General features: G+C 39.4%; 1 protein-coding gene and 1 long non-coding RNA gene across 9 annotated transcripts in view; one reads left to right on the forward strand and one right to left on the reverse strand.

The window, feature by feature from the left end:
* PCMTD1 (protein-L-isoaspartate (D-aspartate) O-methyltransferase domain containing 1) overlaps window positions 1-20608 on the reverse strand; it is a 48283-nt gene that overhangs the window by 3162 nt on the left and 24513 nt on the right. For 2 of the 8 annotated variants that reach the window (XM_069600014.1, XM_069600013.1), the window contains exons 2-6: window positions 19533-20054; window positions 13134-13236; window positions 7159-7348; window positions 2394-2565; window positions 801-924 (exon numbers count right to left, since the gene is read on the reverse strand). In XM_069600014.1, the coding sequence (XP_069456115.1) occupies window positions 801-924; window positions 2394-2447 (178 nt within the window). In that variant the 5' untranslated portion in view covers window positions 2448-2565; window positions 7159-7348; window positions 13134-13236; window positions 19533-20054. The remainder of the gene's footprint in view (window positions 1-800; window positions 925-2393; window positions 2566-7158; window positions 7349-13133; window positions 13237-19532; window positions 20055-20608) is intronic. The other 6 variants (XM_069600015.1, XM_069600011.1, XM_069600012.1 and 3 more) reach the window with 3 other exon arrangements.
* LOC138445759 (uncharacterized) lies at window positions 14756-18586 on the forward strand. The gene is made up of 2 exons (XR_011258990.1): window positions 14756-15909; window positions 15952-18586. It is a non-coding gene; the product is annotated as an uncharacterized lncRNA (long non-coding RNA).

Below are 20608 nucleotides of genomic sequence, written 5' to 3' on the forward strand. Positions count from 1 at the left end.
GCGGACGGGGTGGCAAAGGGGTCGTGGACACAGACAGCTCAGGCACGTGCATAAACCCTCTTGGGAAGGACAGGTAACTCACAGCAAGTGGAGCACAGAGAACTGAATAGTCAGGGGACTGAGGGGCAGGGGCAGGGCTGGCAACAGAAATGAGGGTGTCATCAGCCCACCATAACCTGCTGTCAGCCCCATGACCTGCTAAGACCAGGGGGCAGACAGGGGAGGTGAACAAGGAGGGGTCGCTGCAGGAGGTGGGGTGGAGAATCACCCAGGAAAGAGCTTCCGAAGTTACAAAGATGCCAAGAAATACCTCTGTCTTCTCGGTGGCTCTGCTCCCGACTCCCCTGCACTCCGGGTGCTCTTTCGACACCTGCACTGTCTGCCTCTCCTGCCAACACTGCCTGCTGTCCCAGGGACCCACCACACCGATGCCCTGTCACAGCAGCCCAAGTTCAGAAGAACCCAAGGGCCCCAGAGTGGAAAAGGACTCAGACCTGCTTCAGCCACTTCTAACACTCCCAAGTCCTAAAATAGCTTCCAAACGAGCTTCATTTAGATGTTCTTCTGATAATACAGAAGCTTTCAGACAATTCTCAGCCCTAATTATTCAAAAATAGTGTTTTTTGTACTTTTAGCCTCTTGGTTCCTAGTCATGAGAAGATCCAGTGGACCAGACAATACTAGTCTTGACTGCTATTGAATTACACTGTGAACTGAAGCTCTCAGGCCACAACTACAGGGAAGGTTCTCTCTAACACACCCACACGTCAGCTCTGTTTATCTCCCACAAGGTTACTTACGGAGGCCCACAGAGTCTGGCTTGCCGTTGTCATTCTTACTTGGCTGCACAAGCGGAGCAAATGACACAGCAAGGATGTTTTTACTTTCCCAAGTGTTCTGTCCAGTTCGCATAATTTGTGTTAACTATTTCGAGGGTGAAAAAAAAAAAACAGAATGGCTCAATCAGGGAAGTGTGACCACCTTACACTCACAAGTTTGTTTTAACAGAAAAATAGCAGAGATTACTCTATAATCACTTGTATTTGAATGCACCCAATTACCTTCATTTAAATATTTACCATAAACTAATACAGGAGGAATCGCAAGCACTGGTTTCACAACATATTCCATGTACACAAATGGCTTTGCAGGTTATATTAATATGGGGGTCTGATGTCATCAAGGGGTGTTATTCTAACACATACCTGCCACTGGCTCCCAAAACACTCGTCTCACACAGTTGTGTAGTTAAAGTGTTATATCAGTAAAAACACATTTTGATTACTGAACCAATGAGTCAGCTTCACAATCTTCCAGGGTGGTAATAAAATACAGATTCTAATCCCAACTTCATATTTCATGAGTAAATATAATTAGGCACAAAGGGATTAGAGCTTTCCCACTCAGCAGACACCCATCAGCACTACATGGCTTGATCAGGACAAATCAGTATCCTCAATTTATATTATAAAAGTCAACCCATTATTATATTTTACATTAGCATAATGTATATAAGAAATATTCAATAAAATACCAATGGGAAACCATATTTTAGATCTTTAAAAATGTATCTTTAAAGGAAAACGGGAAGATGATTAATCTGGGAGTTTCAACTCTGGAAGCATTCAAGTTAATGTGTTTCCAAGAACGTATGTTAATGAGTGCTTTATATTCTCTCTTTTTAATAACTGACAAACACAGTGTGATGAAGTCCTCCGACCTGCAATTCACATGCTTTGAAAGTAGAGAACTCTCACTGATGCCAAGATGACCACACCAAGTCCCAATCATCTGGGACAGTCCAGCTCCCACTTACAAACCACAGGGTGTTGTAAACATCTCAGACTTAGGTTAGTATGAACATAAAAGAAATTTTTTGAAATGTATATTCATAAATTTTTAAAGTAAAAGATCCACCCATTTTCTGAATAGATTATTATTTCACACATTTATTATACCTAATAATTCCAAATCAAAGGCAGGCAAGTAGGTGAAAAATAGTTTCAAATGAGTCTATGTAGTGCTAAAAGAAGATCTAAAAATTTACTGGTCTCTGAAATGGAGTTAAGTAGTTACAACCACTCCCTCAGCTAAAAGAGGCTACCACATTCCACAGTGAGGACATGGGTGGGTCGGGGGTGTGTGTGGAGGGGCAGCGTGGCCAACAACACACACGGGCAGAGCTCAGCTTGGCGCTTTTTTCCCTAGGTAAGGGGCCTTTTCCACACCTGCTCTGGTTAAGAGCTGTGAGTCCATTTCAGTGCTTTCCTACAGATACCGGTGTGGCGAGTACTTCTTCCCTAACAATCACAGTGCGCCTTTCACTGGCGCATCAGCCCCCATCCTACACTGAGCGTGTCTCCCGCGCCATTGAGCAGGACGGTGGCCGCTACCTGGTCCTCTATGGGCATGACCAGAATGCCCCCGACTTTCAGCAGAATCTTCATGTAGTTTTCATGGTCCTTCTGGACCCCAGCTCCACAGTAGATTCGATCATACTGGTGACTGTCCGATGCTATCTGCAGGCAATTACCCACCACAAATGCAGGCTCACAGAACTCAAATCTGTATGGAGAAATAAAAAGTATTTTAATTCATTTAAACAAAAGATGAGCCCTAAAAAATTAACATAATCCAACTCTTTGAAAGTGAAGTTTTACCAAAATTAATTATAAGGATAAAATATCATAAAATTTGAATTTGAATTATGTATATTTATGAAATCTAACAGTGATCAAATATATTGTTTTATTATCAATGACACAGTGTACATTTTTCCAAAACATCAACCTATTTTTTCCCCCACACGGAAACCTTACTTAAGGCTCAGAAGGTGAATCACAACACTCTTGTGACTGACAAACTGAAACAGTCTCTAACATACATAGTTAAAACCCCAATGCACTAATAAAACATGTACAGTAATTTTAAGAAATTAATTCATGAAAATACCCTCTCCATTTTAAGTTGATTGAAATTAATATGACCACACAGCAAAGTCAGGTTATCATCTGAGGACAAAATAATTTGCATTAAAAGGCTCAGCATGCAGTGAAAAATGTCTCTGAAATCATTTTTATTTTGTAAAATGTATCCTGCCCTTTGGTAATTAACAGACTTATTACCAGGGATTCGCTGGTGGCTCAGACGGTAAAGAATCCGCCTGCAATCCAGGAGACCTGGCTTCCATCCCTGGGTTGGGACGATCCCCTGGAGGAGGGCATGGCAACCCACTCCAATATTCCTGCCTGGAGAATCCTATGGACAGAAGAGCCTGGCGGGCTGCAGTCCATGGGGTCGCAAAGAGTCGGACATGACTGAGCGACCAAGCACAGCACAGACTTTTTACACAATATGTTTCCATTAAATTCACTAAATATACAGACACCCCGTGGTCACTGATATTTAAAGAAGTTTCCCAGGATGATGCCCAGTCCTCTCTTCCTGTTCCAGGGTGGGGAGTGGGAAACAGTGCAGAGCCTGCCCTCTCCTCTCGACACCCACAGGGCGGGTGGTCCTAACCCCAGCTCCTTCTACTGTGCCTGCTCAGTGCCCACACTTTCTGGGCATCCGCCACCCCCAAAACCACCCTGTGCCCAGCTGCTCAAGACAGGTTCCCACCTCTCAGAGGCCACACAGGGCCCTTCTTGGCTCTGCCCCCATCCCAGAGACACTGCTGTAGCCATGGGTGGAATTACAGGCCTCCCATCATTTAGAGGAAATACTACAAGGTCTGTGCTGTTCCTGTGACTGCATGGCCCCTCCCTCTCTGCTGCTTAAATGCCCAGCATCCCTTCAAGATACAGTTCAAATACGAGCTACACTACACAAAGCACTCTTACCCAGCTCTTCAGGAAGATCTCAGTCTCTCTACTTGCGTAACACTCACGAAAGTATACACTTACATATGTAAGGGACAGCATTTAATTTCTTTCTTATACTCAAGACTATTGGACAACCTAGGATTGTCTAAAATACAGCCAAAACAATCCCTGGGCCTTTAAATAACTAGATATTGTGGATCACATGGTTTAATCATCTCAAAGTTACAGTAATCATTCTTTGAAAAGAAAAAAGCCTAGTATTTTCAACCTAAAAACCCTATTATAAAAATTCACTTTAAATAATTTTACAATAATTTAAGCCACTCTTAAAATTTTCTAGATGAACGTGAGCAAGGAATTTAAGTAAAATTATTTTGTATTATTAAACCTCTTTTATCATTTAGTCTGTTAAATCAACTTAAAAATATGCTTATAGTTTAAAAGCTTCCTACAGCTTACAGAACAATTATCTACAAAAACACTATTACAAGTAAACAATTTAGAGTAAAACTGCTTCTGAAATTAGTGATATTTTTATACACTCTCATCCCAGCAAAATGAACTAGAAAGAAGTGAGCGCCTGATTCTAAAATCAAATGTGACTCTGGTCAAGTGGCCTGACACTAGCAATTAGCACAATTCACTCCAAACACTATTTGTGAAGCCCCAGTTGTATGTAAAGACTGGATATACAGTGGGAGGCACTCATGCCTAATGCAGTGAAAGAGACAATCTCACCAATTAAAGATGAACTTATGAGGATGATAAATGCTCTAAAGGAACACCACTCCATAAGTATGGCTGAGGATGCAAGGGAACTGACAGGCCTGGGGAGCCAGAGTAAGGCTCACCAAGAACAGTGAGCTGGGATCTGAAAGGTCAGACAGGGCAATCAACCCCACTAGCCACCAGCCTTGTGCAGACAGGAGCCCTGAAATGTGGCTGGTGGAAAATGAGATGCACGGAAAGGATAAAAATCATATGAGATCTCAATATCTCAAATATTTAGCATGTAAAATATCTCAAGATCTCGTTTAAATACGTGTGTGTGTGTGTGTGTGTGTGTGTGTGTGTATTTCAACAGCCACATAAACTGAAAGCACTAAGCCACTGCCCTTCTACTTTATCAACTGTGAATAGGAGCTTCAAATACTTTCCTGAGCACAATCTTTCCTCTGGGACATTCTCCTGCTTTCCCTGATTATCTCTTTGAACACGTCTTCTGAACTTTAATTATATCTCCGTCACCTTTTACAGTCCTCAAGAAATATTTATTAAGCGAAAAACCTAAGAAATGTAATTGACTTGTCATCTTTTCCACCTACCAACTTTGAACATGAATTCGAACTTGACAAATATGCTAATCACAAGAATCTCAGGACTAGAGATTTGTCCAGAAACAGTTACAGAAAAAAATATGTGCCTGTGGCACCCTCTAAATCAACATGATGGTTCTTGCTTTACTAAATTGGAAGCTATAAATAGCTGTAGTTTCATGTTAAAAAACCATGATTTTTCCCACAAAGTACCAAAAAAAGCAAAACTTAAACAGTAAAAAAGCCAAAACAAAACCGTGCCTTTAATAAACCAACTGTTGCCTAACTTAAAAGTGCTTTTTAGTGGCCTCTCTGAAGATCTTAAATAAGCCACCCTTGTTTATTCTAGGAAACAAAGGCTTTTCCCCTACAAGGCAGATCTGAGCCAAGTATACTATCTTATATTCCATTTAGGAAGTGTTACAAAGAATCATTACAGAGAAAAGTTAGACCTTTACATTTACAAATGATTTCTACTAATGCAAATGGAACATACACTTCTAACATGTAGATGGGGTCTTCGAAAGTGTGAAGACCCTTTCATTTAGTATACCAAATTTATTTCCTTTACCAGCACAGTCAAATTTGAAAGTTTAACTGAATTGAGGCAACGTTCCAAAAGGAGTAGTAGGACTAGATTATTTCTAGATACAAAATAGTAGAGTTTCAAGGACATAATCAGGGAGAAAGGTGTGATATTTTAAAATATAAACACTAAAACACAATGATTTAATAGTTACAAGAAACAGCCTAGCAGAGACAGTGTTTCATCTGGGGACTGTTTATTACATCCACAGCTGTGGCTTCACCTTCTCCACCAGTAATACCCAAGTCCTTCATGATAGTAAAGGAAACAAAACAACGCTCAAACTGCTTATACTTACAACATTATTTTCTAATACATACATGGATTAAAGATGATCCTTCCTAAAAGGACTTGGAGATGAGTGTTAGCATTTCTGACTAGGTAGAGATGGGGATCTCACTTAGACACTTTATATTCTGACATTGAAATCACGGCTTGTTTTTATAACAGAATTTCATGCAAATAAATTCATACAAATTCTACTGCTAACAATATTTTTCCAAAAGTCTATGATTAGAATTCTTCAGGCAAATGTTTACGGATATGCTCATATATGTATAAAGAACAACTGACTGATGTGAGGCAAGAATGACAGCTACTAGGTGGTCAGAGTAAATTACAATTGCTGTTAGTGTTTCCAGCGTAAAGAGGAAAATAGAAGTTTCTTCCTTTTAGCTTTAACTAGATTCTGAAAGCTGCACCTTCTCTAAGTCTCCACAAACCTCTGTAGGCAAAGGACATATTTTATACCATAAACACAATTCTGTATAATCCAGAATTCTGCATTAATGAACCAACCAGAGGTTTTCACTATTTGAGATTTGCACATAAAATCTAGGTTTGAAAACAGTGAAGAGAAAAATCTAAATTCCACTTTTCACATCAACTATGGAACCCAAGAAAGGAAAATAAAACAATAAAAAAATTTTTTAAATGGCAAGAGGCCTATGAAAAGGATATTTTCTATGGTTCTAACTTTAATCCTAAAAGTATCGATCTTGCGTTCTCTCCTAGTTTTCATACTTTATTTAGGGCAGCTCATTAAAATTTTTTACCAGTAACATGAAAAGTAGCAATCATTTTTATTCTTTGAAGAAATTTTCCAAAACAAAATTTCCCAGGTACAGACGTCTTACACTCCTGAATTCCACCAAGTTATACTACCTAACCATGTAAATTATCTGTATACAAAGAAAAAAGTAGTTCTGAACTGTAATAACTACAAATTCAATCACTTTAGACTTATAATCATTTATTGATTTAAACCTGAAAACCTAATGGCTTTTTAGACTTACATAGAAAGGGGAGAGTATCTGACATACCCTTACTAAAACAAAACATACAAACAGTATTTATGGGAAAACCGAGAGCACAGGTATCTTGGTTTACAACATGAGCGCTTGGCCAAAAGGGTGTCGACTCCATCACTTACCTCGGCAGGGGTCTCCTTTACAGGTGCACGCTGGGTTATCTTCATCTCCAGATGCACAGACGTTCCATTCACAGCAGGGACCTTGCCAACGTGCCCACATAATTCTCTGATAAGCTGCTAGGAGATCAGGGTGACCTAGCCTTGCCCTGCAGCTTCCCTCTTAGACGGGTATTCTAGGTCTAGGAGCTGACTGAGAGTAGAAAAAACAACATTCCCCTTCAATACACTGTTGAAATCGGGGCTGAAAATTTGTACACCTAGATTATCACGTGCCACAGGATGCTGTCATCAACATTTTAGACTATTGTTCCAGCACAATAAAGGATTTCAGGGACACAGGAAAGACTCCTATAGTGTTCTCATACCTCACCCAAAACAACCTGCCAAATGAATCACAGACACTTCTTTTTCTTAAAGTACTTTGTCAGAATGTGCATTTTGAACTGTGACAGCTATGACAACTTCATTAAAACAAGACAAACTTCACAACCTTCCACTGGGAAGAAAACCCAGGAAAATAATCATCTCTTCTTTTCCAAATACAGTTATACCATTCAAAAACTCTTATAACCAAGAATTAAACTATTGAATTTTACAAAATTTAAAAAACAAAGACTTTACCTGTATAAGAGATTTCCCTTCCAACTGCACCAAACTCACCTCAGAATAATTTAAACATTATTCAAAGTGTTAAGAGTAAATACACAGATTTTTCACTGAACAGAGCTTTAGGAAACGCCATAGGACCAAAAACAATCTCTAAACATTTTATAGGAAGTGTGACCAGTACGTGATATGAAAGTGAGCCCTCATATTTCAACAATAATTTCTTATAAAATAACTTGGGCTACAAACTTTTATTTCTGTCAGTGTTTTATTCTTGGAATAGTTTCTTCTTTTTCTGTGTCAGAAGCCATCAAACCTTCCTTCATGCCATTTCTAACTGATGGTAAAATACATAAATGACAGCTTAGAGGACTATTTTTAAGCATTTCTCTGTCCCACCATCTGAATGTCTATCATGTTTAAAAACTGTGTTTAAAACCTATCTCTCTCATAAAACTACCATCTGAACACGACTGATATACCCAAACGTTCAACTATCGTAGAAAGAGTTCAAAATCATGTTGACTGTGTATCTAATAGTAAAATTTCTTCAAGCATGCCACAATTCTCTTCAAGATGGAGTGGGACTGCTCCAGTGAGAAAGGGGCCAGAGCACACTGTCAGTTCATTTCCTCCAATCCAACATCAATCATGTGGAAAAGGAGCCTATAATCAAGAATAAAATTAGGGTACTACACCCAGCCACGCATCCATGAAGTCTTCTAAAATGTAAGTGACTACACTAACCCTGAATTTAATTTAGAATTTATACCTTGACTACACCCAAAGAAGGCACGGCCTCTCCAGCTCATCTCTGACCCCCAGACATCCACCCTAGAGACAAGTCTCATTAATGAACAGGGCAGGTGGCTCTGTGATAAAAAGGTTATCATGCATTAACCAGGCTAAGAGCACTCCCGAAATTCTTATCTAGAAAAAAAAAAATGATGGAAATAAAGGTGCCGCTTCAACCTCTGTTATCTGGGGCTAAGCTGCTAGACTGTAATTCATTGGCAATCTTACTGCTGGGAAGAACATTAGAATGTATCAGTTTTTACATCATTATAGCTAAATCAGACTAACCAATAAGACAAGCCTGGCTGAAGTCATGGCCTGTCTGATCCTGTCCTCCCATCTAGGAAGCATGGACACCAACACTGCCTCTAGGACTGTGGGTACAGCTCAGAATACTGCAGACGACACACATTAGCTGCTATCATTTTCATCATTTCATTACAGTCTTCAGTACTCACATTGTGACTCATTTATACAACAAACTACAGGAAACAATGGTCCTCCATGCAAACAGAATGAAAATCTTCAATAAAGCAGACAACGCTGCACTCATGTGGCTTCTGTCAGGACAGCATTTCCAAAACAAGGTACAGTGTCCTTGGAGGGGAGAGGAGACAGGACCTACTGTCTCACAGGAAACAGCTCACCCCAAAGCATGCCCTCCAAGGAGTCAGGTCGGCTGCATGCACATGTATACATATTACACACACACACACATGTAGTTGTGAATAAATGCTATGCCAATTATCAACTCACGAAGCACTTACAGGGTATAATCCAGGCTCCTTTTATCTGACCTCCTCTTCCACGTAAACACAGCTGGAGAGACTGTTTCACTTATGGTACATGCACAAAAGTGATTCAGATGATCTGGCCTTCCCCCATGAAAGCCAGATACCCAAGGGACGTTAAACCTGGGGCTGGAAGACTGGTTTACAACAGAACGGGCTAAAGGAAGGACGTCCTGGAGGACGCGTGTGAAGAGCAGAACAGGTCCGCACACTGCGGCCAACAGGCTGCACACAGCCTGCACTTGCTCTGGCAATGAAGTGGACAGAACCCCCGCCCACCCCTGCTCGGGGCGTCTGAGGAAGGCTGTGTCCTGCCACAAAGACCACCTAGCCCAAGAAGCCAGAAATGTTTACTATCTGCTCCTCAAATGCTCGCCAGTGTTTCAGAGAACCTGTGAAATCAAGCGTCAGTTCATGAGGGAAGGTGAGTCTGGCAACACCGGAGGCAGAGCACAGGCAGCAGCCACATGGAGAACCTGCCTCCTCTCTCGCCTTGGAGCACAGTGAGCTCACAGGAGCCTCACCAAATCTTCAGATTTGCTGACATAGAACTGAGACACAGAAACAAAGTTTACAAGTATTAACACTGTATTAAGGGTAATTTTTTCTGAAAGAAGAAATAGTACCTTAAGACTCAGGAACCAAGGCTCCTTTATAAAGCATACACAAAAACATACACCTGCATTTTTTTTTAATCTATATCTTACATTAAACATTCTAATGTTGAGCAGTTTATTGACTCTATTCTCGCCTACTACATTTGGGAGTTTATTATGATCTCCAATAGATACACATAAGAAAACTTCAAAGATACAGTTTAAATCATAAGTGATATAATACTTTTGAAAAAGGAACTGGTAAGATCCAAACCAAGAGGATAAATAAGACTGGATAAATATTAGGTTTTAGCTTTCTATTGTCTTCCTGCTACACAAAATCAAGGTGGCCCGGTCCTAAGTACTAAGGGATACATAAATAGCAATTTTGTTTCCTGAGTTACTTTATATTTTATTAATTAAAACAAGTATTTTTATGACCTGTAAACAACTAAATATATAGTAAAACTGCTTAGGAATAGAATTTTTAAAGTCACTTTGCATGGCAAGTTTTTTAAATTTAAAAACTGAAAGTAAATAGAAATATTCTCCACAAACACCAAGAAAAATCGCAAAGAAATCATCAAAACATAAAGACAGGAAGAAAATTGCTACATCTTTATCATTTCTATCACCAAAATCAAATGATAAATGACCCCAAAAGGAGTCCATTAAATGACCCATCAGCTTTGACTACTTAACTTCCAACCAAGTCATGACTTTATGCAAAACAAAGCATTTGCCAGTACCTGCTACCTTTGTAAGCAAGATACCTTTATAATCTGAAGTACAAAACTACTATTTCAGAAGCTACCTGAAAACCAAAATAGGTAACATTTCCAGGACTGTTTTTTTAAGAATAGTCTGTTAACAGAAGAATCTGTTTTAAAAATAAGTTGTAACATTTCAGAAACAACCATACTATAAAGCCTGATTATTTTAACTAAAATAATAAGACCATTAAAAATTATGAAGAAACATTTAGATCAGTCATATCACCGTATTTGAGATGATTCACCATTTTAAGAATAACAAACCTGTATAACACAGTCTAACAACACCACTCAAGAAATACAAGCGAAGGACATTTGGTATCTCACGATTACACGAAAACAATTTGAGAATTTTTTTAAACTTGAGACACTTAAATACATATAGCCTTCAAAGTTAACTGTGTTTTAGATTATTCAATATTTAAATTACATCGACACAGAAAGCAAGTGCTCTGGGACAACCCAGAGGGATAGGTGGGGAGGAAAGAGAGGGGGGGATTCAGGATTGGGGGGACATATGTATACCTGTGGCCGATTCATGATGATGTATGGCAAAAATCATCAGGATATTATAAAGTAATTACTCTCCAATTGAAATAAACTAATTTAAAACAAAAGACAGACTTTAAAGAATGACATATTTTACTGTTTGCCAGGACCATGCCCTTGTCAGCAAGACTTGTCTCCATAGATACTGTAGAGGTGCTTCCATGATTCAAAGTTCTTCCTTAAGCTTGTTCTGCCTGATTAATGACCCAAAAGGGAATTATCTGTGCCTTTATGTGTTAATATCCGAAATGTATTATTATCTAAAATATTAAGATAAACCTTAAACATATGCTTTTACTAATATTCCTTTCACATTTTCTAAGTTTAACTGTATTCAAATGGTCTTCTGTGTATAATTAAGTTTCAACATCAAAACAAATACTTACAATAGAAATTCAATAAATTCCACAAAATTCCACAGTTCTAATAAACAATATAAAAATATCCATGCCCACATTTTAAGCACTTACCATACCACTAATTATAAGATAGACAGAAATGAAGACACAAAGGGTACTACAATTGAATCTCAATTTCTTACAAAATAACTTGGACTAAAATCTATTTTATTTCTGCCAAACAGTATGTTTTTCTTGGAAATGTAAACAGAATATGAACCAACATGGTAAGCACTTGAAAAATGATTCAAAAATGTGAATTAAAGGTTAACTATTTATTAAGACAGAATAAGATAAAAGGACAGTGTTCAGCAAACTGGTGCAGAAGATTCCAGTGACCTGCTCAATGGACTGATTATGGAACAAACCCAAAGCCCAGCATGTGCAGTCTCCTGGCTTGCGGGTCTCAGGTCTGGACACCCCTCCCACACACTCCAGCCCCCGCTCTGTACTGAGCACTGAAGCTGCAGCACAGGCTTCTGTTCCTCAGCCCACCAAGTGCCACTGCCAGGGGGTGGGAGGCAGAGGAGGGAGGCGAATGGGGGAGACATGCCAGGAGATGCCTGAACTCAGAAGACAACCTTCAGCTCAGACCCCTGCCCACTGGTAGATCTCTCACCCCTACGACCACGGCCGTGGCCAGATCAGAGCCAAGTGAGGGAGGCTCACACCCAACAAGCTGGGTTGGAACTCTAGACCGGAACTCTGGACCAAAGCTCTGTCATGTAGAGGGATTAAGTTCTAAGCTCAATTCTCATCCTTTGTTAGCCTTTCTCTCTTTGAAAATATGACTAGCTGAGAGAGAAATGCCATCTAAATTTTTCAGTTTCACAGTACTATCCACATTACTATCACTGCTTGCTGAATAGTTAGGGACATGGCACACCAAACAGACTTCCCTGCAAGGACCAATGCCTGTGCAGTGTTTTCCCCAAGGGAAAGTAGTTCAGAACAATGGTTTTATAAACAGATTTCTCAAAACACAGCTCTCACAGGATATAGTGAAATATTTCTATGATAATTTCAGTTAGCTATATTATTAAGTAACTTTATGTTTTTAAGAAAAAGTCCTCCATATGCTAAGAGGTATCACTCGTATTTAATTACTATCCCCAAAGGTATAAACACAGTTGCCAAAGATTCTATGGCCAGGAACATCTTTACCTTCGATCGTCAGAAAAGGTACCTGTGTGATGTTTAATGAATGGAACAATACCCTACTAATAAAGTGACAATAGCATATAATTAAAACATAAAACTTATTTACTTGTAATCTACTATTTGTTTACACAGAGTAAGAATTAGAACATAGTTTTCTAACTTACTTTCCTCTTGCATTTTATAGTGTGTTGATTTTTGCTGCACTCAAGCCAGGATCAATAAACTAACAGTAGTGAGGAACACACACATCACTCGTACCTACGTATTAAGTGCTTTCAAAGCAAAACCATAGATATGAATACTTACTTATCAAAGCTATCACTATTTTTGATGAAGCTCTCCAGTTTTTCCTTGGCATATTCCACCACATCTGAATGAAGTTCAATCCCATGATTTATTCCAAAAGGACCTGCAATTGTAGCAGCAGCATTTATAAACAATATTAAGAATGCCTTTACAGAGCTCTTTTAATTTCTGTTCATTTATCTAGCACAGGAGCATTTAAAGAGAACCCAAAATGTATCTGCTAGCCACAGATTTATAAAGCTATATGGAAATCTATTTACATTGCTTTAAAAGAGTAAGTCATAAAGAGTTCTCTCAGGAGTGTAGTTTATCTGTCAGGACAACACTGCCCAAGAAATAATCACATTTCTGTATGAAGTTTAAGTCATTTGCCATTGTTTTCCATTTTGCCATCAAAATTTACCATTATTTATCACTTGTTAAAAAGCTTTGTTAACTCTGAAATGTCTCAATCCATGGGCTGACACAGGTGTGCACCCCATTGCCCAGTGAGTACTAAATTCTTCCAGGGCTGAGACCACACCCTGTCCCTGGAGCTCCCAGTGTCCAGAGGAGCGTGGTCACTGGGCAAAGCTGATTGACACTCCTGTTCCAATGCACTTCTCACTTCTTACTCGGTATTTCTTCCTGCACACAGCCAAGGATGGGTGACCATCCAGGAATGAGGAGCAGAGGGCAGTCGCAGGATGGCTCCTTCCCCAACCCTGGTCCTGGCGGAGAACATGACCACCTGGATTCGTATTTCCTAAGGCGACTGTGCCTCCTGCCTGCCCTGCGACCCCCTGACAGTGACACTCTATCTCACCTAGTCACCTTGCTCCTCCCAGACTTCTGACACTGAGCCAATCGGGTTTGTCTCTCTACATTTTTTTCCCCAAAATTTTAGTTATATTTTTATCTTACTTTGTAACTGGTCTCCCAGAAAAAAGTGTGTATGTTGTGGGGGGAGGTTGGCTCATGGGTGTTATTTTTTGGTTATCTGGTACATATCTTTGGAACTACCTGAATGTGCCCCTACTGAATGCTATTAAAAACACAACATATATGGGAGTGCTATGGACCTCAAAGAACTTTAAAATAACCACGAAATCACATTCATATTCAAATAAACATTTTTGAATGTACAGGAAAGGTATGAAAATACCAGCTTGTAACCTAGGAATTACCTAATGACAAAAATTAAACCAAAATGTTCGGAAACCATCTTCAAGTCGAAAGCAGATAAACCTACTGTATTTCTATTGATTTGTTAAAAAAAAAAAACTGATACTACTTAAAAAATGTATTTAGATGAAAAAAGTAAAAAGGTACTTGATCCATCATACCACGTAAGAGCATTAAATTCCTTTGCAATGCTTTTATACTTTTTTAAAGTTATTCTGATCAATGTAATCTTAAATGATTCACTTCTCAGTTTTTGTTTCATCAAACCATTAGCCTTTATCTGCAAATTAGAGCATCCATTCAATATTATTTAAGATCTCTTATAATTCCTTATTAACAAAGACAAATAGACAAAAATTAGAATTGTCTTTTTTTTTTCAAAAAATAAATGAAAATGGCAAAAAAATTAAACAGAGAAGTACATACAGTGATGTCACTTTTTAATTTAGTATTCAATCTTGAGTAGTGTGAAAACTTGGACTTCGTTAAGGCAATAAAAAAGGCTAAGAAACCCTGAACAAAGTTTTGTTTTGTTGTTGTTCGGTCACTCAGTCGTGTCCGACTCTTTGCGACCCATGGACTATAGCAGACCAGGCTTCCGTGTCCTTCACCATCTCCCAGAGTTTGCTCAAATTCATGTCCATTGAGACAATGATGAATAATGATAATGAATAAAGTTTTCCTCATTTAAAAACCTCAAATTACACAATTACTTAATATTATAAACATAGTAAGGAAAATATTGCTCTAGGAAATCTAATTTTTCTTTTACCCTTTTAAAGTAATCCACTGAATGTAAAACATTAAGAGACTTTTATATTTTCATTAACTATTAAGAATCTAGTTGTATGGATGAGAGATCACTAAAAGGTCAATATTTCTGGGGTTGAAGTTTCCAATAGACCTGAATGAATAAGCACTGTTAAGAAAGGTGTCAAGTAAAGAATGTAGAAATCTAGGCTGCTATTCAGTATTTCAAACTGCTTTACTAGCAGAGGGAATCAACCTGAGTGCTCTGGATCAAAAGGGACTACATACGCTGTCACTTAAAACAGCTCTGGTCTCATTTTCCTTTTCTTGCTTTCTGCTCATATAATATCTAAGTGCGAAGTGGCAACTTTTAGAAATAAGGCTTAAAGTCTGCTAAGAAAATTTAAGACTTTTTCACATCACCTTGACACAAAATAAAGACAACTTCATTAACATACAATGGATTTGACAGATAAATGTACATACTATCATTAATTCTGATACAAACACCACTGATGATTTAATGGATGGACTTAATTTTAAAATAACATGGAGGTATATCTTTATTATCACTAATAAATTAAACAGTAATTAATATACTGAAAAGAATGCACTAATAGAAGGCAGAACTTATATGGCAATGTCACCAACATCTCATTTATTTAGAATGTGATATACAAGTAGAACACATCGAGGATATGATAGAAGTGTATGTGATGCTTTTTATCACAGTTCAATTGACACCTGTATTAAACAGAACAGAAAAATAGAACATAGAAAACTGAAAAATACGCAGCTGCTTCCAAAGAAGGGGACAAAGAGGTCTGGGTGGGAAGAGGCATTTCCACCATTACACCCTAAAGTGTGTAAAGTTGTAAGTTGTAAAGTGTGTAAAGTGTGTAAGTTGTCTAAAGTGTGTCAACACAGGCATGCACAACTTTTTCAACCAAAAAGTGATGTGCTACTCAGAGATTTTTTTAAGTACACGATTTTCAAAGAAATGGATAAATTAATACAAAATAGTTCTAACAGAAAGGTATAAGCTGTCACTGGAGAAAATGAAAAAGGCATGCAAAAGCAAAGCCTAAGACTTCCTAACATCATCTAACAGGTACAGCATGCATCTGACTGCACTGAACAGATTCCAACATTATTCTGTGTGTGCCAATGGGAAGAGATCTTTTTAGAAATAAGAGAAGTTTAATTTCTGTCATACAATTTTTTTTAACTTTAAAAACCTTGTCATACAATTAAAAAAAAATCAAAGTACTAACAGTGGACCACTATCTTTAATAGGTAAGTATTGAAAGAGAAACTTACACAGAAGTCAACATTTATCAAGACAAATACAGTTATTAGAAAAACCTAGATACCCTATATTAGAAATTATTTTTAAGGCTGGCAAAAGTTCATTTACTAAGAGCAGTAACAAATACAATAAAATGTCAATATAATAATAAGCTCTAGAGAATGTTTTTCTTTTGTGGTACTTGAATTAGCTTATTTATCACCTTCCAGTTAGTCAATAATCAGAACTTATACATAAAGGTCACCGATTATTATGTCTGGGTATCAGGTGCCTATCAACACCTCCATTTCTCATCTATATATCCCTTACTCCACTCCTCTCTGAAGTACCAGAAAGGTGACAGAGTGTGGCATGCAGGCGGAAGGCTGCCCCTGGCAGACGCGGGAACCTGAGAGCTGCCTGAGCCGAGGACGCCCGTGCCCTCCGTCCTTTGTGGAGAGCTAATCTGTGGAACAACCTTAGCAAGACCACTTCACAGCACACGGCACGTGACTAGAGGAGCCCTAAAGATGCACTTACTCAGTCACTGGTGGGGGGTGGAGGGGGCTGGGGGGTACAGGGGGAGACACAGTGGATTCAAGGCCGTGCCTCAGTTTCCAACTCTGGCTCCTACAGCTGCAGTCAGACCAGTCACATTCCCCGTGAGGTCCTTCCTACTGTGTGAAATGGGTCTGTGAGAAATCACCTAAATGATGTCAGAGTCTTTCATACCATAAAATACAAAACAACTACAAATCACCAGAAATTCAAGCATGGTCTCTCTGCAAATACATAACTGGTTAATCATGGCACCAAAACTGCACCATGTTTATAAGTGGTTCTCTACCCTGACTGCACGTTAGAATAACCTGGGAATTTTTAAATTAAATGTAAAAATAGATTAAATTTATTCTAATTTAAACTGTGAACAGGGGCAGAGAGTCCCTCAGGGAGAGGCCCAGGTACTGCAGGTGACCCTAATGGGAGGTTTTGCTGATCACACTACCCACATTCTCCTCATTACTGCAGTGCCCAGTCTAAATGTGTGTTTAAATCTCTTTGGACTATCAGATCTGTGCTCTCTTGGGTAAAATGACATAAGAGAGATCACCACCACAAAAAAAAAAAGAGAAAGAAAAAGAGAGATAACCACCACAAATAAAAGCATCAGGATAAAACTAAGTATTTACCACAAGAGGGAGTAGGTGAACCAGTTATCGGTTTCTAGGAAACCAGTGTAAAGTTTCTCAGCAAGAATTAAAACATAGTCATCCTTCAGTATATGGGAGTCGGGGGAGTATGGGGCAGAGCAGACTCTGGGACCAGACCCTGAAAATACCAAAATCTATGGACTGTGGACACACAAGTCCCTCGTATAAATGGAAGTAGTATTTGCATATATGACCTGCACATCTGTACATCCCCCCCAACCGTCTCAACTACTCAATACCCAGTACAATGTAAACGTGAATGCTATGCATACAGTTGTAAATACAATGGAAATGCTATGTATACAGTTGCCAGCATGTGATAAATTCAAGTTTTGCACGGCAGATGAATCCTCAAACCCTGGATACAGAAGGTCAACTATATAGGGGAAAAACACCCTTAAATAAACTGCAATGATACTTCGTTACTAATTCCAGGTATCTTCGGGAAGATTCAGGAGTAATTTATAAGGATTCCGAGACAGTAGTAACAGGTGGAGAGGAGACATGAGCAGGTCTCTTTCTGAGAACAGCCTGCCAATGTAGTGCAAAGAGACAAAGCAGTACAAAGGGGGATAAAAGAATGGGGAGGAAAATGAATCAGCCAAAGATTAAGAAACCAATATACAAATTAAGAGAAACTTACTAAGGTACACCTATTTTCCTATGGTTTCTCCATTTGATTATATGATGCTAAAAAAGCATATTAACAAAAGCACTGTCAAACATTTACTCAATCTTGCCACGGTAAAAGCTTCAAATTCTTTGGCTAGCAGGGCACACCTAAGACTAGAAACCTGCTTGCTAGGTTTGGCAAAGGCCTTGTGAGGCAAGTTTTGTAATTAAAGGGGAAGTTCTAGTCCCGTGGGCTTCCCTCAGCTTATGGATAGAAGTGCTGGTTCCCCAGGCAGCTCAGCAGTAAAGAATCCACCTGCCACTGCAGGGTCGGGATCCTGGGTCGATCCCTGGGTCAGGAAGATCACCTGGAGGAGAAAATAGCAACCCTTTCCAATATTCTTTCCTGGGAAATACCATGGACAGAGGAGCCTGGCGGGCTACAGTCCGTGGGATCACACAAGAGTTGGACACAACTTAGTGACTAAACAACACTCAAATCTTAGAAATATGTTTAACAAAATCTGAAAAGGTTGGTTTAAGCAATTATGGACCACGGGCTCAAGGCCCAAAGTAAAATACGTTCCTAAAATGTCGAACTATCAAGAACAGATGTCAGAACCAGCTGTTTTAGATACCTCCATCCAGAGGGCTGATAATACCCAAGTCTAATGTGGCTGAGTAACTTACGACTGGAACTCACATGTCTACACTGGAACATTACACCAAAGCAAAGTCAGTAAACTGAGGTGTGCTCAACTATAACATAACAGAACATGGTTCAAAAGGTAATGTAAACAGCGTTCGGTATCAGTCCACTTCCCCTGGAAGCCATTTCATCAACTCTCACTGCACTGGGTATTCACCTGCGAAAGATACTCCAGGGCCAATGCGAGTGATCAAGTCACAAGTAACCAAGACACATCGATACTCAACAACTATTTCCTGACCTAAATGAAGAACAGCCAACAAAACTGACCCAATGCTCCTGCTGCTGGTTCAGAAATAACACGCACGATATGTGGGATGTCTTCTGCACAGCTGTATGCTCAGCAGCTCACAAAGGCACACATAACAAATACTCTTTGAAGAAAGATAAAAGTACATAAAGGGAGCTATGGTCCCAAATTTAAAAAGGTTTACAAGTAAGACTGAGGCCAATGATCTATACAAAGCATAAAAATGTGTATTTTTCATGTCTTTGTAAGTATACTGGCAAAAAGCCACGTCACATCTATTTCATCACAGAATGAGGCATTGTACAGAAGTAAATCTTACACAGAAAAGTATATTCCATTCAAAATAAATTTCTTATTAATTTTAGTGGTTTGCTAGAAATCTTCTAAGATGCAATACATATTTTCCTTCATGTACCTAAGAAAACTCTTCTGATTTCAAGTCAACCATCATCCCCATAAACATTAAATGGAGTCTATGCAGAAGCAGAGGTGTTCCCAGGGCTCCATACGCTGTTCTTCAAGTGGAGAGGGCAACCAGACAAAGTGGAGGAGAGGCAGGTAAGGAAAATCTTTAAAAGTATGCCTTTTGATTCTTTTGGATTATTTAACTCTGTGAATGTATTGCCTATTCCACCAAATATAATTAGAGAGAAGAGAGAGTGGTGTTCAGGTTTCTGCCTTGAGTCACCAAAATGGATACACAGGTGGCAGAAGCCAACCTCAACTGCTCTGGTGTTTGGCTAGGGTGAGGAAGGGTCACTCGAGGTGGAGACATGTTGAACTTTCAGAATCTCGTGCACACTGAAGAAGAGATATGCAGTAAGCACAGCAAAATCAAGTATCCAGTTTGTTGGTCAGCTTGGAAGATGCAGTGTCCAGAGCTCCGCAGACAGACCTGGTGCTGGAAACCTGTGAATCCTCTGCACGTGGAGGTAACCTGAAGACAGAAGAGGAGCCACCCTTCACCATAGGCTGAAGGCAAAGAAGCTTCCACAACAGGCTAAAGTAAATGTCTATAAAGGAAACGCAAAGAGGAGTGAAATCCATCGAAAGAATCTTTGCAGGCAGAAGGCATGGGGCAGTGGCCAGGCTGATGCTGCAGGAGCCGCCCACACAGGGTGTGAAGGCCAGCACAGGCACAGCCCGGCGACACAGGTAAGCCGCTCACATGGGCGCTAGTCCAGCACATCTCAGCCAGGAAAGACTGAGGAGAGCGCCGAGGCCACGGATGCCCGCTCCAGAGTAGTGACTCACTGGAAGCTGGAGAGTCACAAATTATTTCACACAGACACACAAACTCAGAAAGGTTTAGTCACTTTCTGAAGCATCCAGTCAGTACTCATTATTTGCGGTAGTTTATGTTCTATTAAGTCCAGAAAAACAATATGCAAATGCTGCACCACCCAATGGCTGCAGGGGAAGAGTGTGCATATACTCCACATATATACCTACCTCAGACAGTCAGCAATGTTCAGTCCTAAGAACTCACCC

The sequence above is a fragment of the Ovis canadensis genome, chromosome 9, assembly GCF_042477335.2.
Source record: "Ovis canadensis isolate MfBH-ARS-UI-01 breed Bighorn chromosome 9, ARS-UI_OviCan_v2, whole genome shotgun sequence".
Lineage (NCBI taxonomy): Eukaryota > Metazoa > Chordata > Mammalia > Artiodactyla > Bovidae > Ovis > Ovis canadensis.